The sequence below is a fragment of the Mesoplodon densirostris genome, chromosome 2, assembly GCF_025265405.1.
Source record: "Mesoplodon densirostris isolate mMesDen1 chromosome 2, mMesDen1 primary haplotype, whole genome shotgun sequence".
Classification (NCBI taxonomy): domain Eukaryota; kingdom Metazoa; phylum Chordata; class Mammalia; order Artiodactyla; family Ziphiidae; genus Mesoplodon; species Mesoplodon densirostris.
This window is the reverse complement of record NC_082662.1, coordinates 42008564-42036437: the sequence shown is the minus strand read 5'-3', so window position 1 is coordinate 42036437 and position 27874 is coordinate 42008564. Positions and strand designations below refer to the sequence as shown.

The window sequence follows — 27874 nt, the reverse complement described above, 5'->3', positions numbered from 1 at the left end:
AGGAAGCTGATAGATGACTTGTGAAGTTCATTTACTCATTTCAATTACCAAAAGCTCTTTATTGAGTCCACTTTATTATTTTAATTAACATAATAACCCTGAAAAGTGGGAGGTTGTGAAATACAGGAATTTAGAGCTTCTAAGATTAATAAGTCCGCTGAAGTATGAAAGCTCTTTCACATAAATTTTTAACTGTGACGATCCACTGTGTAAAAGGAATCTGTACCATTCACCGACAGATGATGGGTACTGAGAAATGGACTTAAACACTGTCTTCCATGTGATGAAGACCAAAATGTCAGAGCTGACTCCTATGAATCAGCATTTCAACCAGTTATGTCAGCAACTCCTTTTAAAATGTAGCTCAAATTATTTAATTACTCTCAATATCTCTACCCTATGTGGCTTCTCACACAAAACTCTTACTAAGGGCTGTAAGCCCCTATAAAATGGTCTCCTCTCTCCCTTTCTGCATTATTTTCTACCAATCACCTCCTCACTTATTCCTGTTTAATCACACTGACCTTCCTGCAGTTCCTAGAGATACACCAAGCTTGGACCTTTGTGCTTGTTGTTCCCTCTGGGCCACTATTTTCTTGGGGATATGTATAATATAATATAATATTGAATAAATATTGAATATAATATTAAATATAAGATAATATAATAATCCATATGCATGTGGATTATTTCCTCACATCATCCAATTTCTACTAAATGGTTGTCTCTGTGACCACCCTAATTAAAATTGCCCCCTCCATTACCCTCTCTCCCCTTACCTTGCTTTATTTGTATTCATTACACTTATCATTACTTTACACTGTATTATGTAATACATTGATTTATTTGTTTGTTTATCTCTCCTTCTCACAACTTAAAAGTTCCATGAAAGCATGGAATTGCTTTTTTACCTCTGCTTCCCCAACATCTAGAAGAGTGACAACATGGGAAACTCTCAGCAATATTCACTGAGTCAAAAAGGAAGGAAAGGGTGCAATCAAGGACAACATCAAGGTTGATTCTGAGGTATCTGACTTGTACAATTGGACAGATGGGGATGGTGGAGCTACTTACTGAGTTGGGAGCATTTTCAGAGGGCCAGGTTTAGGGGAGGTCAGGAGATTCATTATATTCAGGTTGAAATTGAGGTAATTTCGAGACATTCAAGAGGAGCAATTAGGTTGGCAGATGGATAGGATGACCACATAATTTATCATCATCCCAGCTGAAAGTGAACAGGGAAACTAAAAATAAAATTTTATGTATTTTTGAAATATTTCATGTATTGACCACCAATTGTTTTCTTATGTTGGATTTACAAACAATTATTTTAAAAATCAAAATTCATTCTAAAAGTAAAATTAATATACATCCATGTACATTAAAGCAAAAATTTTTTTAAACTTACATTTATTTTCTTAAAATAGCACTGTTATTTTTGGCATACATTTACACACTTTAATCAGTTTTTTAGTTACATGTGTATCTAATACTATGTCATTGGTATTTTTATGAAAAATATTTTTTCTAATATGGTTTTATTATTTTTAGTTTTTGATGTCATTGCCTTCAAGTCTTCTTTAGAATTGAATTTTTATGGTTAATAAGTTTGAAATTCTTTACACATTCAATTGATTCTCCTTTATAGATATAATATAATAAAAGGCATAATAAAAGGCATTATCTCTGTAGGTACTGAGGTACCTGGTAGAGTTCAGCAAATTCTCCCAAATTGAGGACATTCTCAGTTACAAGATTTTTAGTATTGAAATATATATATGTTTCAGTCCAAATATTTTCATAGTTACTATCTTGTTTACTGCTTTCCAAGAAATTTTCTTAGATAATTTTTTTTTATAAAACAACTTTTGTCAAAAAAGTGCTTTCGCTTGATTCTTTTAAATTTTCACCAAATGCAGGTGCTACAAAATTGTAGGCCTTCTCAATTTCATTCCACTCTGGTACAATATATAAATATCTAATTAAAAATAGGAGCTTCGGGCCTCCCTGGTGGCGCAAGTGGTTGAGAGTCCGCCTGCCGATGCAGGGGATACGGGTTCGTGCCCCGGTCTGGGAGGATCCCATATGCCGCGGAGCGGCTGGGCCCGTGAGCCATGGCCGCTGAGCCTGCGCGTCCGGAGCCTGCGCGTCCGGAGCCTGTGCTCCGCAACGGGGGAGGCCACAACAGTGAGAGGCCCGCATACCGCAAAAAAAAAAAAAAAAAAAAAAATAGGAGCTTCATCAAAAAATTATCCTCCTAAACTGAGGTTTCCCAAAGTATAATCATTGAATTTCAGAATTAAATCTTGTATTTCAATTGTGCTTTCATCATTTAATTTGTGCAATTCCTCCCTTGCTTTTGTAGAGATAAATGTCATGTCTTCCTGTTTGAAAGCTTTGTTTTCAATAATTGCAATTTGATAAAAGCTTTAAAAATTAAAATACTTTGGTGCTTCATTTGTTGAATACTTGACTAAAGATTTCCAATTGATTTTAAACAAAATGCAACCAAAATTCTGTCCTCTTTTAAAGATCTCATTAACAAAATTTAGGGGTCTCATTAACAGCAAAAACAAAAAGCAAACAAAAAAACACAGCAAAATCAATGTTGATTAACAAAGTGGCTTATTAAAAAGCTCAAAATGTCTAAGATCCCACTGATGGCAGACAGTAAAGAAAATAAACATGGTATGCCTTCCTGAAGCTTAAAAAAATTTTGTTTCTGTGTGGTTTAGCATTAGCTTCATAAAAAATTGTATAGTTTACTTATTTTGTGTAAATTTTGAGAACTGTGGTTTCTGTTTTGAGGGTAGAAAATAGAAGCTTGTTTTGGATGCAATTTTGATTTTTATGGACACCTCCAACCAACCCCAAATAAATTTCTACTCCATAGGTTTGTTGATTTAACAAGTACATTGCTTTTACCAAAATTTGTGTTCATATTATCATAACAAAAAAATAAGTAATTCTATCTTTAATGTTGAACTTTATTTTACTGAATTAACAGTATCATTCCCACTAAGACAGTATTTAGGCTTCAACAGAATGAATTTCCAAAAGTTTTACTTTGATTCCATGAATTGGATGAAAATAACTGAATTACATTGAAATTAAGTTAAATTATTTTCTATTTGAAACACCTGATGACACTGATATAACATTACTGATTTTAGTTCTTATGCTAACAGAGGAAAGACATTAACACTTTATATACAAGAAAACTTGGAATTAAAACTGATTGAAATGATTTTAGAAGAACAGTCATGCACTCTAAGTAAAAGTGATACCACACATAACTCTGAACTATGGCTTTTCATTTAAAGTACATTGCTCTAAAATAATTTCAATCATTTTTATTCTATGGTTCTGCTTTTATATATGTAAATTATAGTCTTTGGACATAAGTTTTCTTAAAGTAACTCTTAAACCAAATAGATGCTGGTGTTTCTTCAGCAGCATTGTGTCTTCTGGTTTTAATGTGGCCATGTTATCAGTACACCCCCTACAGTGGATCATAAATACTTACAAACATTTTATGCATGTGTCATGTTTATCACTGAATTTCATGAGGAATGAAAAGTTAGTACTCAACTTTCCTAAAATATGCACTTTTGTATTTTTGAGCTCATTTCTGGTGAAATGTTTATTGCACAAATTGTTTAGGAGTAACCAAAAACCAAAATAAATAATTTTAGATTTGTGCCATATGATAAATATGCTTAGAGCAGACTATTCTCTATAAGCAGGACTGGTCAGTCTCTATTTCCCAAATATTTCACATTTGTCCAACCTATAATTTTCCATATTTCTGATTGATCCCACCACTAGTAACCCTGAGGCTCCATTCATCTGGCAGGTTGCTTCATGGGCCACAGCATGATTGTCTAGCATAGCCAGTTACCAGTAGTGAAAACACCTTTGAATATATCTCCCACCACCATTTGGGACCTGAAGGAGTTAACTACCTTCCAGTATCTTGACAGACATACTTAATTTTATTAGAGAGCACATCTCCTTGAAAGAGAGGTATTGGTTACAATGGGTATGGGAAGGATCCAGAACAGAAAACAGGGTTATCACTGTTTTCTTTCCTAACTCTGTGTTTAAATGGTTCCTCATCCCTTGTCACCTTTTCTTTGGTTCCCTATCCTACCTGTTTTGTCCATTTCATACCCTAAGCACACTTAGTATGAGCTTGGAATGCATTATTCTGAATCAAGAGAGTGTGATGCTAACTATCCATCATACAGAGCATGGTGATCATCGCAGTTACCATTGTGAGCACCTGTTATGTGTCGGGTACCAATCTCATCTCTAATTGTCAAAACAGATCTGTGAGCTAGATATTGTTTTCATTTTATAGATGTGGAAATCCAGGCTCAGGGCTATATGACTGATACATCATGGAAGTAGATTAGAGCCCAGGCCCATGTTCTTTCTACTGTACAATGACTACAATTCTAAAAGGCATCAAAAGCTGGAATTGAACACAGCTCTGTCTATTCGTTCTAACCCAGCTCTGCCTGACTTATTTATTCATTCATTCAAGAATATTTATTGAGTGCCGTTGTATAATAGGCTCTGTGCAGGGGGACTCTAAGGAGATTCCAGTCTAGTGACTTCATATCCAGAACCCTTATTATTATTCCACCTATGATGGATCAACAAAATAACTTGGATACAAAACTTGAGTGCAAACCTGAACAAGTTGCACTACATCTGGCCACCCCATCCCAAAGCACCTAGCATTCTGATACTGCCTCATACCCCATCTTATATCCCAGCAAACGATAGTTTTGAAAACATAGTCATTTTCACCTAAGAGTCATAACGACCCTAAGAGGGGTTCAGGACACATTTTAGTAACCACTTTTTACACAGAGGCACCAAAAAAGGTAGAGTCCTGCCCAAGGACTGCAGCTTAGACTAGCACCCAACTCCTAGTTCTTTGTCCAGTGTCCTCTTCTTGCCTCATCTCTGGAATCTGGATTGGAGAAGATAGAGTACATGACTTAGAGCCTCTCTTTGCCTGAGGAGCCTGTCCTTGGAGTTTCTGACTGCATTAGCATTCTGCCCACAGCCACATGTAGGTAGGAATGTTGTTGCTGTCCATGACCATGGGGACTAATCAGTCTCAGCTATTCCCCGGCTCTAAACTAGCCAAAGTAATTGGGTTTAATTTTAATTTTTTTAATGGCTTGGAATTAATAGAAGCAGCTGCTGACACAGTGTGTGGGTGTCCTTCTCCAGAAGGCACAGACAAAAAAAAAATCCTACACATAAAATAAACTCTGAAAAATAAACAACAGAGTGTGTAGGACAAAAAGGTTAATTCAAGAATCGAGCAGTGTCTTTTATCAAAAACTCGGCTGGCAATATGTAGCTCTGTCTCTCTCCCACCACTAATGCCCATCAACCCCTGATAAGATGGTAATCTGATTAGACACTGGGTGTATAAATGTGTTGCCTGTAGCTGAGCACTCCTTCACTCTCTCTTTCTCCCCCTCCCTGTGACTCACCAAGAGATTAGCTGTGACAAAGTGCGGAGAAAGATAAGAATAGATATGCTGGTGACAGGAGCACTATTATAATTATTTGGGGGAAGATCAAATTGGAATTAGGAGCAGGTCCTCTTTGCCTAGGGAGGGTAGATTTATAATGTGGGCAGCCATGCTGGTGCCTGGCTGTGCCAGACGCCTGAGAAGAAAAGGAGGGGCCCACTGGCTCAAGCCAGGAGATGGTCTGGGTTGTTCCAGCCAAACATAGACTAAAGGCCATCTGTTGTCATGGATGACAAACCAGAGATTCAGCTGCCCTCATGAAGGGAAGAGGGATGAAATCTTTCTTCAATTTCAAATATACCTGGGAAACTGGATGCCAGTTTGCTCCCTGCCTCTGGGTAGACGAAGAAGGGGAACTAAGAGACTGTTTCTGCAATTGCTGGGTGAATTTCTGATTTCACCCAAATTGTTGGGTGAATTTCACAGCCTTGGTGAGGTGGAAAGAATATGTGTTTATCAGTCAGACAATAGTGTACATCAAACAGGTAGCACATTTTGGCATATAGGAGGTGTTTAGTATATATTACTCCCTTTGGAAGTGTCTGAATGACTTGGTTTTGTATACCTCCTTTAGGATGTACCGCCTTAAAAGACAGATTCTTTGTTATTTCCCTCTCTGCTAATTTGAAGAAAAAAGTTTGTGTCTACTGTCAAAGAACACCCTGGGGTTGGAACTTATCTAACATCCATATTTTCTGCTTAATCAGAAAGGAAATTAGGGCTCTTGTCTTTCAGGGGTCTTGAGGAGAGGTAGGGAATGAGTCTTATGTACGCCTTCAGGTCCTGGGCTTTCTCCTCTTCCTCTGTGATCTGGTAACCTCCAAAATGATGCATTGGGAACTTGGCTGATGGTTTGGACAGAGGCAGAGAGGATGGAAAATGGGAAGGAATCATCCATCCATTCATTCATTAAACCATAAATTCACCTACTCATTCATTCAACAAACATGCTTTGAGCTCCTCTTCAGGGTCAAGCACTGTGCTAAGTGCTATGGATTTTGAGATGAATCAGAAACACAGGAGTTTCTGTAATTAGTATTTAGAGCAATTAGTTATTCCCGGAATTGTTGATGAAGACTTCAAAGAGGAAGTATCATTTGAGCTGGGCCTCACTTCTCTACATAGGAATGCACTATATAGAAAAGTATGGGAAAGGCAATTACAGATAGAACAGCATTTAAAATGGCATGGAAGTTTCTGAAACATAATGTATTCAGGGCATGACTCACAGCTTCACATGGAGAGAGTGTAATATACAAACCTTGATGTGGCTGAAATTATTTAATATGTTAATATCTTAAAGTTCACTCACAGATATATTCATTTATACAATTCATGAGCATTTTGGAATACCTCCTCTATTTAAGGCTTTGTATAGATCCTCCAGAACCAGATGAACAATGTATGGTTCCTGCCCTCAAGGAGAACTCAATCCAGTGGTGGAGAAAGGCATATATTCAAGTCGATATAATGAAATAGAGGCTATAGTAGAGAATATACATAGTATGATTGTGAACGCGTTCAGTATGTACATGCATGCAGCCTGTGTGTGTGTGTGTGTGCGTGTGTGCATGCTCACTCAGCCACATATGAATGCATGACTGAATCTGAGGATGTTGGTTACCGCCTCCCTCACACATGTGGAGGGCTTCTTTAGTCATCAGGATGGACCCAGGATGATGACTTGTTTCAAGAGCTGGATCACCCTTTAGTCTCTGAGTCCTGAGAGCACACACCACAGGTCTGGAATCAACCTGCATCTCTGGCAGGATCAGGTGTTAGATTCTTTCCTTTCTGGAGTCTTCTAGGGATTCATGGACAATCTGTTTCTCTTAAGAAGTATTCTTGACCCTACCTTCATTTTTATCATATCAGTTAGGATAAAGGAATAACTTCAGAGGACTATTGTGAAGATTAAAGGAGTTAATATATGATGAAGTACTTAGAGTGGCCTAAACAATTGTTATATTGTTTCCATTGATATCTCAGACTTTCTGTGCTAAATGGAATCAGAAGGTTGCCTTGTTTAACTTAATATCAAGTACAGGAATCTTTTTATGAGATCCCTTAAAGCTTCCCATGTACTCCCCTGTAACATAGACCTTTCTACTTTCCCTTCAGCTGAACGTTAAAGAGTCTCTACTTTATACTGAGCTAAGATCTACCTACCTATGATGCCTACCATTTATCTGTGGAGAGAAGTCTTCTTTTCCTTTTACAGGTGCTTTTAAAATAAGCAAGTACTATTTGAAACTTCTCTGTACCATTTCTAGTGAAAAAGAGAGGGAAAGGTAACACTGTTCCTGTCTTTAAGAAACCTACCTTCTCTTTGAAGAAATCTCCACTTACTTGTGTTGCTTATTGTTAAGAGAAAAACTGGTGATAAAACTATTTTAATATGAAATGTCCAAGTAGAGAAAAATTAATGACGGATGAATAATCAGAGAAGTCTTCAGAGAGGAGGTATGTTAAAGGATATAGGCATTTATTTATACATTCTTTTGTTCATTAATTATTTAGTTCGTTTAAAAAATATTTAAAGCTTTATTGACAATCTACAATATGCCACCTCTATGAGTAAGAGTTTACCAAGTAGGTAAGGTATCTGGCAGGGGAAGCAGTACAAGTGGAGAAAAGATCAAACACAAAGACACAGAGGTACTGGAGGTATGGCACAACATTTTTAGGGAGTTGTGAGTAGTTCAGTATGAATAAAACATAGGGTTCAAGGAGGGAGAAATGACTGACGATGCTGGAATCACAGGGAGATCTCAGGGAGCCTTTTGAGGATAGGAAGTTGTTTGAAGAGTTTTTAACAGGAGAGTACTGGTGACAGTACTGTGAGACAAGATTTCTCTGGAAGCAGAAGGTAAGGCTATGAATTGGTGTCAAGGGGAGAAAGACAGGTGGCAAGTTACCATAGGGATGATGAGCACAGCCTTTGGAGCCACATTAGCTTGCGTCTAGTACAGGCTCTGCTGCTTACCAAACTTGCAACCTTGGGAAATTTTTTTTTACCTCTCTGAGCTTCCATTTTCTTAGCTGTGTAAAGGGGATGTTAACAGCCCCTAGCTCATAGGGTATTGTGAGGATTCAGTGATAATTCGTATAAAAAATTTAACACCATTCCTGAGACATAGTGAAACGTAATGAGCAAAATAAGAGAAAAACCATAAGCTCATTCCAAATGAGAGACACATTTCTCCTACACAGCTCCATTCCTCTTTTCCTTTATTCTTTGTGTTACTTTGCTTCATCATGAATGTGGCCTGCTGAATTCTTCTCAAACAGATTTTTGTTAGTGTCCTTAGCAGAGTCTGGAACGTTAAGCCCTGAGCAACATCTCAGCTTTCTTGCATGATCACCGCAGTGTCCATTACCTTCACTCTGCCTTCACATCAGGTTAGGCATCCAACCTACTCAGGAGAGGAGCTGGGACAGCTGCAGCCATTAGATGAATTCTCCTGGTAGCACATGATCAAATTTGTTGGAGACGGCAGGCTCTCAGAGTCAAGTTGCTAAACTTGGCTAGAATAGGAGAAAGCTGAGGTGAGTGAATTTAAAGCATGGATCTTAATTGAATATACTAGTACATAAAGCCTTGAAAACATCAGTGTCATAACCTGAGGGGCTTGTGACTGTAGGAATCGCTTGTGTATGAAGACACACTCACCTTGTGCTCCAGGAGACTCAGACCTCTGAGTCAGGGCCTGAAGCAACTGTCACAGACCATTGGCTGGAGACCCTGAGGCTCATTTACTTCTACCAGCCTAACATTTCTGCATGTTCAGTCACATCACAAATGTAGACCATCATCTGTTCTTTTTATACCCTTATCCCTGCGCTGGTCTGTTCCCTCTCTAATCTTGGTTTCCCACTGATCCCTCCTCTATCCAAAACCGTCTACTTTTTACTTTTTCCTATGAAACTCAACTCCCAAGTTAATAATCCCCCTTGGACCCCCAGTGTTTTAATCCGCTGCTTCCTTTACCTCTTTCTTCCTTTACTTCAGTCTATGGTATATGATACTTAACAAATATTTGCTGAATAAGACAATGAACTAAGGCCTGACTATCCTGGAGGCCATTACTTCCCCCTTTGCCTTCTCAGGAACTGCTCACTCTCCTACATTCCATGTGCAGAAGGATCTGGAGGGGACTCTTCACTCCCCATTTTCCTTCCAGGCCATTCCGTGTCTATTTCATCACTGGTAGCTCCAAAATTTCAATATAGGAGGGTTTAAGGTAGCAATTGGGTTAGGAAGGAAGAGTGCCTAGGGGGTTTGCTTTAAAGCTATATTTGTGTCACAAGAAGATTGTTTTTACTTGCATGTTTATTCCTCCTGGCTTTGGGTGTAGGAGGAAAATGACCTCTATTTGTGGGCCTAAGCACACCTCTAGACAGCCTTTGATACTACCGTGGACTTTTATGTGAAAAGCCCCGTTCCTTTATTGCTTAAGCTGTTCTCTCTACGTCCTGTCCTCATCATTTTTGGGTTCCCACTCATCGTAGACTCCATGGCCCATCACATCAGCCACTTTTATCTAATAGTCAAATCTATCTGATTTTCTATACTTGTGCAGCCACTACCCTGTCCTTCTTCTGATCACTCTCATCTATCCCTTGGACTTGGACAATCATGGTACTTTATTTCTTTCACTGACTTAAAGGTATCCTATGACCTCAGGATGTTTAAATTCTTTAATGTGTCCCAACATGTAAAGTCATCCCTTTACACCTGCAGATTCAGAACCCATGGATGTGGAGGGACAACCGTCGTCCCTTTCTAATCTGACTTCTGCCTTCCTCTTCAAACACATTTCTCATGATTTCCCTTCTCATTCTTTGTGCTTCAGCCATGATGAATTCCTTGCAGTTCCAACATTTTACTTGTTCCTTCTTGCCACCTGGCCTATGCCAGAATCCCGTAATTTATCAAGAGGGATCCTGGAAAAGTGTTATAAGTACTGATTTAGAATCAGACAGAAACAGATTTGAATCCCAGCTTCATCATTTACTAGCTTGAGAGAATAGGTAAACTCCTTAACTTTTATGAACCTCCATGGCCACATCTTCTAAGTGGGATAGTATAGTGTGGATGAAGCCTGCCATATCAGTAAACACAGGATGTACAGCCATCAAGTCATCAGCCATTGCAGTCACCCCCGACTGTGCACCCTGAGGGATTCAGGATGGAAAAAAACAGGATACTGTCCCTATGAAGTTAAAGTGCATATCAAAGGAATGATTTCAATGAGCCCAGACTCTTGTCTTCCCATACATAGAAAAGTGCTAAATTCATTAACTTCAGTTGTCTGGGTTTTTTTCTTTAATTAACAATAATCTTTTGATGTTCCCATTACCTGTTTTCCACTTAATGTTAGGGTGAGATTCATGACAGCCAGGGCTACAGGCAAGCAGTACAAGCCCAAACGTGTACAACATCAGTGCCATGTAACATTGGCTCTTCCACAGGAAGCCCATAGCCTTATCTCCCACCCTGACCACTGAGGCAGCCTCAGAAAGACACCAAGGTAGAGACAAGATTCTGCAATAAACTGCTGGAATGTTACAATGCTTTGGAGCTCTTAACAGTTTTCTCCAGGCTACCCTACCTGGAGCCAGCACCATTATTGTTTTTTTCAACCTCAGCTCTGACACCCTCCTCCTCACACTTTCCTCCATATACCCCTTTGCCCTTTGGCTTCCCAGTTGAATGACAAGCCACCGCAAGTGAGCCTTACATCCTCCACCCACTATGCCAGAACACACCCCCCAAAACATATTTGCCCTTAAGAAGCTTGCAAACAGATCCTAGTGGATGAGACTTAGGAAGCAGCCAATAAAAAAAGCAAGACTTGCTACAAAATGTAGGAGCCAAACAAGCCTGGTATTATCAGTGGACAATCATGGAAAAGACAAAGTTGAGACAGGTTTTGTAGGATTAATAGGATTTTAAGAGACACAAATGAGAGGCATTCTCTGCAGGGAAATCGTGAATAGTTTGGATATTATACAAATGAGGAGGTGCAGTGAGCCTGTGAAGTGGGTTAATGTAAAGATGTTATGGGAATTATGACTGGACCATTTTGCCTTTTCTCATGTATGTGTTTTAGTGTTGCTTATTGGAGAATGAGCATGTTAGCTTAGCAGAATTGCCTACACAGCATATTTTAAAGCAGTATTTCCCAAAGTGCTTCTGTGTAAAATTAGTTTCATGGAATGCTCTATAGAAAAATAATAGTAATAATTTAAAGAAATGTTGAATATTCTTTTTCTCTCCCTTGAATATTCACAACATGCATGAACTTATTATAAAAGATCTGAATTAGTGTTATAATACTAAAACCTGACTTCCCTGGGGAAAGCAATCCTCCCCTATTTATGTCACTATAGCATCACACTCTTTCCCCTCAAGACACTTTTGAGTCTGTAACTATATTGTATATTTATTTAAAATATTTTATTGACTGCTTCCCTACCAAGATATATACTCCATGAGGACAAATACCTGGCTTATCTTATTTACCATTTTACATCAGTAATCTAGCACAATGCCTGAGTATATAATATGTGCTCAAAATAAGGACAAATGATGAATAAAACTTATTCATTTTTAACTTTGCATTGTTTAAACAGTTCATAAAGGATAGGGCTGGAATTTGAACAAAGTAATGCCAGATTCCAGTCTCTTTTTTATTTTTAAACTTTTTTAATTTAATTTAATTTATTTTAATACAACAGGTTCTTATTAGTCATCCACTTTATACACATCAGTGTATATATGTCAATCCCAATCTCCCAGTTCATCACACCACCACCCACACCCCCTGCCACTTTCCCCCCTCAGTGTCCATACTTTGTTCTCTACATCTGTGTCTCTAATTCTGCCCTGCAAACCGGTTCACCTGTACCATTTTTCTAGGTTCCACATATATGCGTTAATGTACGATATTTGTCTTTCTCTTTCTGACTTACTTCACTCTGTATGACAGTCTCTAGATCCAACCACGTCTCAACAAATGACCCAATTTCGTTCCTTTTTATGGCTGAGTAATATTCCATTGTATATATGTACCACATCTTCTTTATCCATTAATCTGTTGATGGACATTTAGGTTGCTTCCATGTCCTGGCTATTGTGAATACTGCTGCAATGAACATTGGGGTGCATGTGTATTTTTGAATTATGGTTTTCTCTGGGTATATGCCCAGTAGTGGGATTGCTGGGTCATATGGTAATTCTGTTTTTAGTTTTTTGAGAAACCTCCATACTGTTCTCCAGAGTGGCTGTATCAATTTACATGCCCACCAACAGTGCAAGAGGGTTCCCCTTTCTCCACACCATCTCCAGCATTTGTTGTTTGTAGGTTTTCTGATGATGCCCATTCTAACTGGTGTGAGGTGATACCTCACTCTAGTTTTGATTTGCATTTCTCTAATAATTAGTAATGTTGAGCAGCTTTTCATGTAGTTCTTGGCCATCTGTATGTCTTCTTTGAAGAAATGTCTATTTAGGTTATCTGTCCATTTTTGGATTGGGTTGTTTTTTTAATATAGAGCTGCATGAGCTGTTTATATATTTTGGGGATTAATCCTTTGTCCGTTGATTCGTTTGCAAATATTTCCTCCCATTCTGAGGGTTGTATTTTTGTGTTGTTTGTAGTTTCCTTTGCTTTGCAAAAGCTTTTAACTTTCATTGGGTCGCATTTGTTTATTTTTGTTTTTATTTCCATTACTTGGGGAGGTGGATCAAGAAATGTCTTGCTGTGATTTATGTCAAAGAATGTTCTTCCTATGATTTCCTCTAAGAGTTTTATAGTATTCAGTCTTAAGTTTATATCTCCAATTCATTTTGAGGGTATTTTTGTGTATGGTGTTAGAGAGTGTTCTAATTTCATTCTTTTACATGTAGCTGACCAGATTTCCCAGCACCACTTATTGAAGAGACTGTCTTTTCTCCGTTGTATATCCTTGCCTCCTTTTTCATAGATTACTTGACCATAGGGTGTGGGTTTATCTCTGGGCTTTCTATCCTGGTCCATTGATCTATATTTCTGTTTTTGTGCCAGTACTATACTGTCTTGATTACTGTAGCTTTGTAGTATAGTCTGAAGTCAGGGAGTCTGATTCCTCCAGCTCCATTTTTTTTCCCTCAAGACTGCTTTGGCTATTCGGGGTCTTTTGGGTCTCCATACAAATTTTAAGATTTTTTTTTCTAGTTCTGTAAAAAATGCCATGGGTAATTGGATAGGGATTGCAATGAATCTGTAGATTGCTCTGGGTAGTATAGTCATTTTCACAATATTGATTATTCCTATCCAAGAACATGGTATGTCTCTCCACCTGTTTGTATAATCTTTAATTTCTTTCATCAGTGTCTTATACTTTTCTGCGTACAGGTCTTTTGTCTCCCTAGGTAGGTTTATTCCTAGGTATTTTAGTGTTTTTGTTGCAGTGGTAAATGGGAGTGTTTCCTTAATTTCTCTTTCAGATTTTTCATCATTAGTGTATAGGAATGCAAGAGATTTTTGTGCATTAATTTTGTATCCTTTAACTTTACCAAATTCATTAATTAGCTCTAATAGTTTTTTGGTGGCATCTTTAGGATTATCTATGTATAGTATCATGTCATCTGCAAACAGTGACAGTTTTACTTCTTCTTTTCCAGTTTGGATTCCTTTTATTTATTTTTCTTCTCTGATTGCTGTGGCTAGGACTTCCAAAACTATGTTGAATAATAGTGGTGAGAGTGGATATCCTTGTCTTGTTCCTGATCTTAGAGGAAATGCTTTAGTTTTTCACCATTGAGAATGATGTTTGCTGTGGGTTTGTCATATATGGCCTTTATTATGTTGAGGTAGGTTCCCTCTATGCCCACTTTCTGGCGAGTTTTTATCATAAATGGGCATTGAATTTTGTCAAAAGCTTTTACTGCATCTATTGAGATGATCATATGGTGTCTCTTCTTCAGTTTTTTAATATGGTCTATCACATTGATTGATTTGCATATACTGAAGAATCCTTGCATCATTCCTGGGATAAATCCCACTTGGTCATGGTGTATGATCCTTTTAATGTGTTGTTGGATTCTGTTTGCTAGTATTTTGTTGAGGATTTTTGCATCTATATTCATCAGTGATATTGGTCTGTAATTTTCTTTTTTTGTAGTAGCTTTGTCTGGTTTTGGTATCAGGGTGATGGTGGCCTCATAAAATGTGTTTGGGAGTGCTCCTTCCTTTCCAATTTTTTGGAGGAGTTTGAGAAGGATGGGTATTAAGTCTTCCCTAAATGTTTGATAGAATTCACCTCTGAAGCCATCTGGTCCTGGAACTTTGTTTGTTGGAAGGTTTTTAATCACAGTTTCAATTTCATTCCTTGTGAGTGGTCTGTTCATATTTTCTGTTTCTTCCTGTTTCAGTCTTGGAAGGTTATACCTTTCTAAGAATTTGTCCATTTCTTCCAGGTTGCCCATTTTATTAGCATAGAGTTGCTTCTAGTAGTCTCTTAGGATGCTTTGTATTTCTGTGGTGTCTGTTGTAACTTCTCATTTTTCATTTCTAATTTTATTGATTTGAGTCCCCTCCCTCTTTTGCTTGATGAGTCTGGCTAATGGTTTATCAATTTTGTTTATCTTCTCAAAGAACCAGATTTTAGTTTTATTGATCTTTGCTATTGTTTTATTTGTTTCTATTTCATTTATTTCTGTTCTGATCTTTATGATTTCGTTCCTTCTACTAAGTTTGGGTTTTGTTTGTTCTTCTTTCTCTAGTTCCTTTAGGTGTAAGGTTAGATTGTTTATTTGAGATTTTTCTTGTTTCCTGAGGTAGGCTTATATTGCTGTAAACTTCCCTCTTAGAACTGCTTTTGCTGCATCCCATAGGTTTTGGATCATCGAGTTTTCATTGTCATTTGTCTCTAGGTATTTTTTGATTTCCTCTTTGTTTTCTTTAGTGATCTCTTGGTTATTTAATAATATATTGTTTAGCCTCCATGTGTTTGTGTTTTTTTACATTTTCTGCCCTGTAATTCATTTCTAATCTCATAACATTGTGGTCAGAAAATATGCTTGATATGATTTCAATTTTCTTCAATTTACTGAGGCTTGATTTGTGACCCAAGATGTTATCTAGCCTGGAGAATGTTCTGTGTGCACTTGGGAAGAAAGTGTAATCTGCTGTTTTTGGATGGAATGTCCTATAAATATCAATTAAATCTATCTGGTCTATTGTGTCATTTAAAGCTTGTGTTTCCTTAGTAATTTTCTGTTTGGATGATCTGTCCACTGGTGTAAGTGAGGTGTTAAAGTCCCCCACTATTATTGTGTTACTGTTGGTTTCCTCTTTTACGGCTGTTAGCAGTTGCCTTATGTGTTGTGGTGATCCTATGTTGGGTGCATATATATTTATAATTGTTATATCTTCTTCTTGGATTGATCCCTTGATCATTATGTAGTGTCCTTCCTTGTCCCTTATAACATTCTTTATTTATTTATTTATTTATTTTAACATTCTTTATTTTAAAGTCTATTTTATATGACATGAGTATTGCTACTCCAGCTTCCTTTTGATTTCCATTTGCATGGAATATCTTTTTCCATCCCCTCACTTTCAGTCTGTATGTGTCCCTAAGTCTGAAGTAGGTCTCTTGTAGACAGCATATATATGGGTCCTGTTTTTGTATCCATTCAGCGAGCCTGTGTCTTTTGGTTGGAACATTTCATCCATTCACCTTTAAGGTAACTATCACTATCTATGTTCCTATTACCATTTTCTTAATTGTTATGGGTTTGTTTTTGTAGGACCGTTTCTTCTCTTGTGTTTCCCACTTAGAGAAGCTCCTTTAGCATTTGTTGTAGGGCTTGTTTGGTGGTGCTGAATTCTCTTAGCTTTTGCTTGTCTGTAAAGCTTTTGATTTCTCCATCGGATCTGAATGAGATCCTTTCTGGGTAAAGTAATGTTGGTTGTATGTTCTTCCCTTTCATCACTTTAAATATATCATGCCACTCCCTTCTGGCTTGTAGAGTTTCTGCTGAGAAATCAGCTGTTCACCTTATGGGAGTTCCCTTGTATGTTATTTGTCATTTTTTCCTTGTTGCTTTCGATAATTTTTCTTTGTCTTTAGGTTTTGCCAATTTGATTACTATGTGTCTCATCATGTTTCTCCTGCCTGGTACTTTCTGTGCTTTCTGGACTTGGGTGGCTATTTCCTTTCCCATGTTAGGGAAGTTTTCCACTATATTCTCTTCAAATATTTTCTCAGGTCCTTTCTCTCTCTCTTCTCCTTCTGGGACCCCTATAATGTGAATGTTGTTGCATTTTATTTTGTCCCAGCAGTCTCTTAGGCTGTCTTCATTTCTTTTCATTCTTTTTTTTTTTCTTTATTCTGTTCTGTAGCAGTGAATTCCACCATTGTGTCTTCCAGGTCACTTATCTGTTCTTCTGCCTCGGTTATTCTGCTATTGATTCCTTCTAGTGTAGTTTTCATTTCAGTTATTATATTGTTCATCTCTGTTTGTTTGTTCTTTAATTCTTCTAGGTGTTTGTTCTTTAATTCTTCTAGGTCTTTGTTAAACATTTCTTGCATCTTCTCGAATTTTGCCTCCATTCTTTTTCCGAGGTCCTAGAGCATCTTCACTATGATTATTCTGAATTCTTTTTCTGGATGGTTGCCTGTCTCCACTTCATTTAGTTGTTTTTCTGGGGTTTTATCTTGTTCCTTCATCTGCTGCATAGCCCTGTGCCTTTTCATCTTGTCTATCTTTCTGTGAATGTGTTTTTTGTTCCACAGGCTGCAGGATTGTAGTTCTTCTTGCTTCTGCTCTCTGCCCTCTGGTAGATAGGCTATCTAAGAGGCTTGTCCAAGTTTCCTGATGGGAGGGACTGGTGGTGGGTAGAGGGGAGTGTTGCTATGGTTGGCAGAGCTCAATAAAACTTTAATCCGCTTGTCTGCTGATGGGTGGGGCTGGGTTCCCTCCCTGTTGGTTGTTTGCCCTGAGGCAACACAACACTTGACCCTACAGGCTCTTTGGTGGGGCTAATGGCAGACTCTGGGAGGGCTCACACCCAGAACTTCTGCTGCCAGTGCCCTTGTCCTCACGTTGTGCCACAGCTGCACCCCGCCTCTGTAGGAGACCCTCCAACACTAGCAGGTAGGTCTGGTTCAGGCTCCTGTGGGGTCACTGCTCCTTCCCTTGGGTCCTGATGTGCACACTACTTCGTGGTGTGCCCTCCAAGAGTGGACTTTCTCTTTCCCCCAGTCCTGTTGAAGTCCTGCAATCAAATCCCACTACCTTCAAATTCTGATTCTCTAGGAATTCTTCCTCCCATTGCCAGACCCCCAGGTTGGTAAGCCTGACATGGTGCTCAGAACCTTCACTCCAGTGGGTGGACTTCTGTGGTATAAGTATTCTCCAGTTTGTGAGTCACCCACCCAGCAGTTACGGGATTTGATTTTATTGTGATTGCACCCTTCCTACCATCTCATTGTGGCTTCTCCTTTGTCTTTGGATGTGGGGTATCTTTTCTGGTGAGCTCCAGTGTCTTCCTGTCGATGATTTTTCAGCAGTTCGTTGTGATTCCAGTGCTCTTGCAAGAGGGAGGCTCCAGTCTCTTTTGATCATAGATTGGTATATGTTGTTGTCCCTGGCCACCACCTAGGTTTCTTCATGTTACAGTTTCAATCTTGGGCATTTATTCCCACTGATTACATTTTGAAGCTTGAACAACTGTCTGATATGCCCAAATTTCTTTGTATCTTTCAGGCAAAGACTGCCACCTAAAAATGTTTACTACTACCGCTGCCCAGACCATGGGAAGAATTATGTGATGTCCTTTGCATTTTGTTTTGACCGAGAAGAAGATATTTACCAGTTTGCTTACTGCTACCCATATACGTACACTCGCTTTCAGCATTACCTTGACAGCCTGCAAAAGAGAAACATGGATTACTTCTTCCGGGAGCAGCTGGGTCAGAGTGTGGTAAGCCCCATTCAGAAATGGAAAAGCTGGGGGAGGAGCTTAGCAATGGTTTTTATAGAATGCAAATAATAGATATTGGTGCTTTGTAGACTATATGCTCTGGAAATTTTAAAAGTCATAGTTTTTTTGTGTAATATTTTGCTACTATGGCCACCAGGAAGTCAAATAATAGGATAAGGCAGATGTGTGTCCTTCTGAATGAAGCTGATAAAGCTCTCTAACAAAATGCAAAAGTTCTGGTGAATCCCCAGAACTGTGAGATAAAAAGAAGGCTCTACTGGGTGTTACAAAAGGTGTGAAAGCATTTTATGAGTCTAAGCTTACGAGATGAAGAATCAGTTTGCTTTCTAATGAATTTAACTTGACTGCAGTGTAGGTTAGCAGGTGGTGTGCAGTATGGTTGTGCTGTCCACAAAGTGTTCTATCTCTGCCATCTATTAGTTCCCCAACCCTTCTTCCTTCCCCAGGTTTAGTTTTCTGGGTCTGGAGATTTCAATCTTACATTCTGTATTAGTTTCCTATTGCGGACATAACAAATTGCCATGAACTTGGTGGCTTGAAACAACACAAATTTATTATCTTACAGTTCAGGAAAAGTCTGAAATTGGCCTCTTTGGGCTAAAATCTATATATCAACAGGTCTGTATTCCTTCTGGAGTCTCTAGGGGAGAATTCATTCCACTACCTCTCCCAGTTTCTAGAGGCTGCTTGCATTCCTTGGCTTGTGTTTCCCTTTCAGTATTCAAAGTCAACATTGACTTATCAAGTCTTTCTCATACTGCACCACTCTGATGCTGAATCTCCTGTCCTCCTCTTTCACTTGTAAGAACATTTGTGATTACGTTGGGCTCACCCAGATAATCCAGGATAATATATCCATCTCAAGATCTTTAACTAAGTCACATCTGTAAAGTCCCTTTCTCATGTAAGATAATATATTCACAGGTTCCAAGGATTAGGACTTGGACATTTTGGGAGAAAGGGTGCATTGTTCTGCCTACCACACTTTCCTACTCTCTTTTCCTCTTTTTCTCCCTGCCCATCCCAGGATCTAAAAGTGTCCTTCACATTGGATGCATAGGTTTTGTTCTCTGTGGTCAGAAATACTTCAGTTGCTTCTAAAGAATATCTTCTCTCTACTCTAATCCCCTTCCTAACAGTGCTTCTGATGGGTGCCATGTATATCTGGTGCCTATATCTTTTGAACTGAGAATTGGGACACATGGTGTATTAGTCAGCATGCTAGTAGGAAACAGATGGCAGCCTCACATTAGGATAATTTGAGGAGAGCTTAATAAATGGGCTGTTTACAAGGTGCGGGCAGTGTATACAGAAACCACAGGGTATAATGCAGTTCCTTGGGGCTAGTAACAGCTCCAAGGGTGTGAAGGGATAAAATGGTTAACAGAACCCAATAGTAGAGAGTCATGCAGTGGGCCATCTTGAGTGGAACAGTGACCTTCAGTTGAGAAAAAAAGGTAGCCTGAGATGATCCCACAGGGAGGGAGCTGAGAAAAATAAACACATAGAGCTCATTCTCTTACTTCCCTCTGATCTACTGCTAGGGGTCCCTACTGGCCAACCCAATTGGAAATCAGAGGACAAGAGAGCCCACTGAAGTAATCTATACAGATAAGTTTCCCTGAACAAAGAAAATGATAGAGAAAGGCAGAGAGTGGTTGTAGAGAGCCAAATAGAACATATTAGTCACACATGGTCTGATCAACAATGTATTACTGGAAACAGTGAGATTATCTCAGATGGGACTGTTGGAGAAATCCTGAGATGAATGTTTGCAAGACATATGACTTATGATATAAATTAAGGGAGAAAGAGTTTCATTCAATACTTGTGACTTTTTAAGGGTGGGATCTGTTCATTTCATTCTTCTGTCCACTCCAGCCCTCTCTTAGATTTATGCCAGGCAGAATGTAGGTGTACATTGAATGGCTATGGAGTAAATTATTGAATGAATGAAAGAATGAATTAAGATATATCTAGAGACAATGTGAAGAGCTAAGAGCATCAGAAAGCTGATAGGAGGAATAATAGGATAAGTTAAGCTTCCAATAACTAATACATACCTAAATACATACAAATACATACCTAAAATAACAGCTCATTAAATGAGATAGAAGTTTATTTCTCTTCCATATACAAGTCTAGATGTAGGCAATCCAGAGCTGATAGTGTGGCTCTGCTCCTTGAAACTCTAAGGGAGTCCAGTTCTTTCAGCTTTCTGCCCTGCCATCCCTGGGATGTGGCTCTCAAACTCAATGTCAAATGTGGAATTCTGTCACATCCATGTTCCAGGCCACAAGATTAAGAAAGTAGGGGGAGAAGGGAGAAGATACAGTATTGTGGCACTTTCACATTTATCCCATTTGATAGAACTCATATCCACACTTAACTAAAGAAAGGATGAGAACTGAAGTCTTCATTCTGGGTGACCATGTTTCTAGCTAAAAATTAGTAGTCCTATAGATATGGAGGTGAATTAATATTGAAGGACATCCTGAAGTCTCTGCCATAAGAAGCTTGAATTATGTATCCATCTCTAATAACAAACTACTCATATGACCTTGAATGTTACTTCCCTTTTCTGGGGACAAGTTTTTCATCTATAAAATGAGAAAGTTGAAGTTGATAGGGGTTTTTAAATTATTCTTTGAGGAATTCCTCAGTTAGAATAAAATAATTCGAGACCCCTGTCCTACTTCAGACCCTGTGAGGGGTACTATAGGGATATATAATGGAGTATACAAGTCATGGTGTACTTCCAGAAATGTATTCCATAACAGAGGAAATAAGACATTTAAAAAATATGTATATATAATGTTTTTTAAAGTATATAATTAAGGATCCCATGAGTTGTTTAAAGAATTTATGGTCAGACTAAACATCATGGAGAAGATGGGCTTTATGCTGAGTCTTGAAAGATGGGTAGGATTACTGAATACAGAGTTGGCGAGAAGGTAGCCCAGAGAGCAAGAAACAGCCTGAGTCATTGCATGACGGTAGTTGGTGCAAAGTCTCCTTTGACTGGAATAGGGAACCTTCCTACTGGAAGATAAGGATAGACAGGAAGATTAGGACCAAACTCTGAAAAACCTTGATTGTCATATTAAAGAATTATGGCTGTATCCTTTATTTAGATTCAACACACAGACACTAGGTCAGGCACTTTATATGTACTATCTTACTTGTTTCTCACAACAGTTTTGTGGGGTAGGCAGAATTATCCCAGTTTGGGGATAAATAATCTAAGGCTAATAAGTTACTTGGCCAAAGCTACATGGCTAGTTCACGACTAGGCCAATATTTAAACCCATGGCTTCTAATACTGTGCCCTGGCAAGGAGCAAGGGCTCCTTTCCACATTGGACCTACTAAAATCAATAGTAGATTTTGAGAAAGGGATTATACCTTATCCAAAGCTACATCTTAAGAAAGTAAAGTTAGTGGAGTGCAGGGTGTACCTCTGCTGGCTAAACCAGATTAGGGGAGCTCTGTGGGTTGGCTCCATCCCCCTGATCTGGGTCTCAAAGCAGATACCAGAGATGTTAAGGCCTTCTGGCATACTCTTGCAGACAGAACAGTTCTTGGTTACCAGGGCGTTTGATATGGCTTGTGTCTGACACCACCACTATAATTAGCTAATCCCTACTCCAATTTGGAGGGAGGATAATTACAAGTAGGAAGGCTAAGCATGTCAACAGACAGTTCTTAGAGAGAGCAGGCAGGAAGCAAGATTTTGAATTTCTAGTGCTGGAACTATTAATCACCATGGGCATAGCTGCTATTGCTACTAATTATATCATCCAAAATGGCATTTTATTTTGTTACTTACCAGTGGCCCTTTCTAACACCAGCAAACAAAATCCCTTTGTGCACACATCAAAGCCACAATCTGACATTTAAGTTAAATACATCATAGGAAAGATCTTTATTTTCTTGTTGTTTTAACACCTTTATTGAGGTATAATTTACATACTGTAATGTTAACCCATTGTAAGGGTACAGTTCTGTGATTTTTAGTAAGTGTATAGAGTTTTACAACTATCACCACAATCTAATTTTAGAACATTTCATCATCCCAAAAAGTTCCCTTGTAAATCCCCACTTCCACTCCCAGCCCTAGGCAACTATTCATCTGTTCTCTGGCACTGTAAATTTGCCCTTTCTGAACATTTCCTGTAAATGGAATAATGCACTATTTAGTCATCTTTTGCATTTAGCATCTTTCACAAAGCATTACATTTTTGAGGTTCATTCATGTTGTAGCATCCGTCAGAAGTCCATTCATTTTTAGTGCTGAATAGTATTCTATTGAAAATATATACCACACTTTCTTTTCCTGTTCTCCAGTTGATGGATATTTGGATTGTTTACAGTTTGGGGCTATTGTGAATACTGCTATTATGAACATTCATGTGCATATCTTTGAGTGGACATGTGATCACATTTTTCTTGGGTAGATTTCTAGGAATGTAATCATTGGGTCATATAAGTTCACATTCAACTTAAAAAAAACAAAAAACCAAAAACGTTCCAAGCTGCATTCCAAGTTAGTAGTGGCATTTTGCATTCCTACCAACAATGTAGGAGAGAGGGTTGTAGTTTCTCAATGTGCTTGCTAACGCTTGGAATTACCTACGTTTTTCATTACAGCTATTTTAGTGGGTATGTAGTGAAATCTCACTGTGGTTTTACGTTGTGCTGCCCTAGTAACTAGTTGTGTTGATTATCTTATAATGTGCTTATTTGCCATTCATGTATCTTCTCTGCCGAAGTGTTAGTTTAAACCTTTTATCCATTTAAAAAAAAAATTGGGTTGTGTTCTTATAATGAGTTTTGAGAGTTCTTTATTCTGAATGCAAGTCCTTTGTCAGATTCATGCTTTGCAAAATCCCCACCCCCCAATCTATACCTTTAATCTATACCTTATACCTATACCTTAATCTATACCTTTTTATTCCCTTAACCATGTCTTTTGAGGAATAGAAGTTTTTAATTTTGAAGTCCAACTTATCTGTTTTTTCTCTTAGGGATCATGCTTTTGGAGTCTTATCTAAAAGCTGCCTATCTGAAGCCCACAAAGATTTTCTCCTATGTTTTCTTCTAAAATTTTTATAATTTCCACTGATATTTAAATCCATGATCCACTTTGAATTATTTTTTTATATATGGCATGAGGTAAGGGCCTTAAGTTCACTTTTTTTTTTGCATATAGATATCCAATTGTTGCAGCACCATTTGTTGAAAAGACTAACCTTTTACCCATGAACTATCTTGGCACCTTTCTCCGATGCCTCTACTCAGTTTTTCTTTTTTCTTTCCTATTTTCAAGGCTAAATTGTCAGGGAGTCAACCCTGTGTCTGTGTAGGTCAGCTATGATTGGACTGAGTTTGTGCTCATCCACTCTGAGTCTGTAAGGCTTCCATCCTCTGACAGTGGATTTGTGTGTGGGTATGGGGAGCACAAAGTTCAGGCAGTTTTCAAGTCTGCCTTGGCTTTTACTTTCCCTTTTGTGTTGTGTTCCCTGTGTGCATATGTGAAGCCTCAAGGTTGTTCATGTGTGTGTTGCTGCTTTAGGCTTCTTCTCAGGTCTCTGATGAACCTGCACCCAGTCTCAGCCAGCATATTCTTGTTCCAGCTCTGCAACTGTGGGCCCTTCTCACTTGCCCACAGACAATGCTGCTGGGTCTGGGCACTGCCTACTTCTCCAAATTAACTGAGTCCCTTCGACCATGACAGAGAAGCTGCCAATCCTCACAGCCTGGCCTGTCCTAGCATTCACCAAGCCTGGGGGGACATGGAACCAATTCAGGGCAGAACATCATATATTCCCATTCTTATTACCTGAAGTTCAGCAGTTTTTAAAACATAATAGTTTTGAGATTGTTGTCAATTTTGTCAGTTTCCAAAACACTGAAATGGTTGTTTGTTTCAATTTTGTCCAGCTTTATATTTGTTTTTTGGGGATAGCATTTATCAATACTCTCATTCCAGCATAGCCAGAATTAGATTTTAACTGACTCACATGAGTTTTTAAATCATATAGCCCTTGTACTGTCAGACATAGTGAAATATTGCATTATTTTCAAATGTCATTGGACTAGAGGAACCATAACGTGTGTGTGTGTGTGTGTGTGTGTGTGTTTTGAAAGTATTAGATGGAGAGAGTGATTCCCATACTTTGGGATACTTGCCAAAAGGAAGTGTCTAACAAAGAAAATAGTCTGATAGTGTATTTTAGGGAATCACTAGAAAATCATTTATATGAGAATGATATTGTCTAGGCTCTACCACTGGCTAGCTCTATGACCTTGGGAAAAACATTTCTCTATGGGCCTTAGAAAGTCAGACCAGATTATTTCAAACATCCCTTCCAACTTCAACGTAAATTATGGTTCAAATGTTGATGACATCCTTTTGTATGTTCTAAGCCACTCATTAGCTTGTTGTAATGTTGCCTTTCAATCTGCCCCTTATTTTATAACAATGGTAGTTATTGAGTGCTTAGCATGTGCCAGACCCAAGGCTAGGACTTTTATATGCATCCTTTCACTCAGTCCTCACAACACCCCTATTATATAGTTAGTACTATAATTGAATGCCTAACATGTAACCAGCTTGTCTAAGCTCTGGGGATACAGCAGTAAAAACAGGCATAAATACGTGCCTTCATGGAGCTTACATTCTAGTAGAAAGAGACAGACAGTATTGGAGAAATTAAATCAGGAAAGGAAATACATTTTGGGGAGAAGCCTTCACTTAGAAGGAAGCATTTAAGCTCTGGGCTATAAGTATTATCTTCTCCCATTTGCATTTTTAAAAGCTGAGATATAATGAGATTAAATAATTTGTCTATATCGTGTAGCTGGGATTTGAAGCCATGCATTTGTGGACCCCAAAGAATGGACTCTAAACCAATCCTGGATAAGGAAGTATTCTGTTCATATATACAGTTATTTACTAAATTCTTCCAAAGCCATTCCTCAATACTACAAATATCTAGTAAACACCTTCTAACTGTCAGGCTCTATATTGGGTGCTGGAGACAGAAAGATGAGTACAAAACACCCTGTCCCTAAGAAGTACTCCATGTACTGGGTGTCACAGACATAAAGGCTAATAATGGCAATGATGGTAAGAAACTTGATGTAATAGACGTAGGAGGCAGAGCAGAGGCACAAGGGAGGAAATGAAGCATTAAGGAAAGAGACATCTTGAATTGAGAATCAAAACATGGATACAGAGGCTGAGACACCTGGTGAGCCCTGACTATTTAGTGTGGTTCCAAATGACAAGAGCACAGGGTCAGCCGAAGAAGAACAAGAGGAATGGTGATTGGGAAAGAATGAGAGGTAGGTGGAAGCTGTGTCAGGAGGGCTTTGAATGCCAAACTAAAGAATTTGGACTCTATCCTGAGGGCAGTGAGGAACCAGGCAGGAGGGAACATGATCATTGTGGCACTTAACCCTTCCATCTCCAGGCTGCTTCTGCTGATGGCAGCTGATCTAGAAGTCAGGTTAACTCCTGCCTATCTGTCCAGTTGGCTCTCCTTTTCTCAGGCAGAGATATTTCACAGGACAAGAGCACTAGGAGGAAAACTTTACTACCAAGACACACATATAGTAATGATAATGTCATAGAAATACCCAGAAAAGCTTGTCTCTTTGATCTTAACATTTCACACAATTTCAGGGTTGGCAAAGACTATAGGGGTCACACTCAAATTTAACAAATATATTAGGCATTTCCTATGGGCAAGGACCTAAACTGTATAGAACAGTATCTTCTCAACATTCGAGAAATATGACTTTTCAACCACTGTTCACATACCTCTTGAGGCAGCCTGAGCTCTATCCCAATGACAAATAAGTCATACCATGCCCAGAAAGAGCTGCCTCCCTATAACCTCCTCTCTTTGGTTCTACCACCACCCTCTGGGCCCACCCTGCATGTACTTGCTCCTCTAGCCCCTGGACAGGCCTGCAGAGATAGCAAGACAGTGGCCACAGCCTCCTCATGAATCTTCCCTTCTCCAACTTAATCCCTGTCTTCCTCCTCTCCTCCCTTGTAATTCTACATTTCTTCATAGTCCATGGTTTCTAAACTCTGTACCTTCTTTGTTGTTCTCTAGACCTGATCTAGGTTGTTAATTTCCTTCTTAAAATACCAGAACTGAATGTAAAACTCTGCAGGTGATCTAAGCATGCCACAGCAGAATAGAACCGTTGCCTCTCTTGCTCTTGATCCTAGATCGCTAGAAACGTAGCCAGAATTTACATTCGCTTCTTTTAACAATGAGGCCTTCATGTAGTAAATTTTTGTTATTGTTCTTTAAATAAAACTTATTTTTTATTTCTTGGATAGTCTTTTTTAAAATAAATTCTTATTTTGGAATAATTTTAGATTTGTAGAAAAGTTGAAAAGATAATACATATAGAGAGTTCCAACATATACTTCACCCGGTTTTCTCTACTGTTAGCAGCTCAATATCAAAAAAAAAAACAAACAACCCAATCAAAAAATGGGCAGAAGACCTAAATAGACATTTCTCCAAAGAAGATATACAGATGGCCAAAAAACACATGAAAAGATGCTCGACATCACTAATTATTAGAGAAATGCAAAGCAAAACTACAGTGAAATATCACCCCACCCCAGTTAGAATGGACATCATCAAAAAATCTACAAACAGTGCTGGAAAGGGTGTGGAGGAAAGGGAACCCTCTTACACTGTTAGTGAGAATGTTAATTGATATAACCACTATGGAGAACAGTATGGAGGATCCTTAAAAAACTAAAAATAGAACTACCATGTGACCCAGCAATCCCACTACTGGACATATACCCTGAGAAAGCCATAATTCAAAAAGACACATGCACCCCAATGTTCACTGCAGCGCCATTTACAATAGCCAGGACATGGAAGCAACCTAAATGTCCATCAACAGAAGAGTGGATAAAGAGGATGTGGTACACATATACAATGGAATATTAGCCATAAAAAGGAATGAAATTGGGCCATTTGTAGAGACGTGGATGGACCTAGAGAGTGTCATACAGAGTGAAGTTAGAAAGAGAAAAACAAATGCTGTATATTAAAGCGTATATGTGGAATCTAGAAAAATGGTATAGATGATCTTATTTGCAAAGCAGAAATAGAGACACAGACATAGAGAACAAATGTATGGATACCAGGGGGGAAAGAAGGGGGTGGGATGCATTGGGAGTTTGGGATTGACATATATACACTATTGATACTATGTATAAAATTGATAACTAATGAGAACATACTGTATAACAGGGGTCTCCAATCCC

At 38.6% G+C, this 27874-nt stretch overlaps 1 protein-coding gene across 1 annotated transcript in view; it reads left to right on the top strand.

Annotated features, from left to right (window-relative positions):
* Window positions 1–27874, top strand: part of AGBL4 (AGBL carboxypeptidase 4) — a 1272021-nt gene that overhangs the window by 697731 nt on the left and 546416 nt on the right. Inside the window, exon 5 of the mRNA XM_060119160.1 lies at window positions 18325–18541. Coding sequence (XP_059975143.1) covers window positions 18325–18541 — 217 coding nt within the window. The remainder of the gene's footprint in view (window positions 1–18324; window positions 18542–27874) is intronic.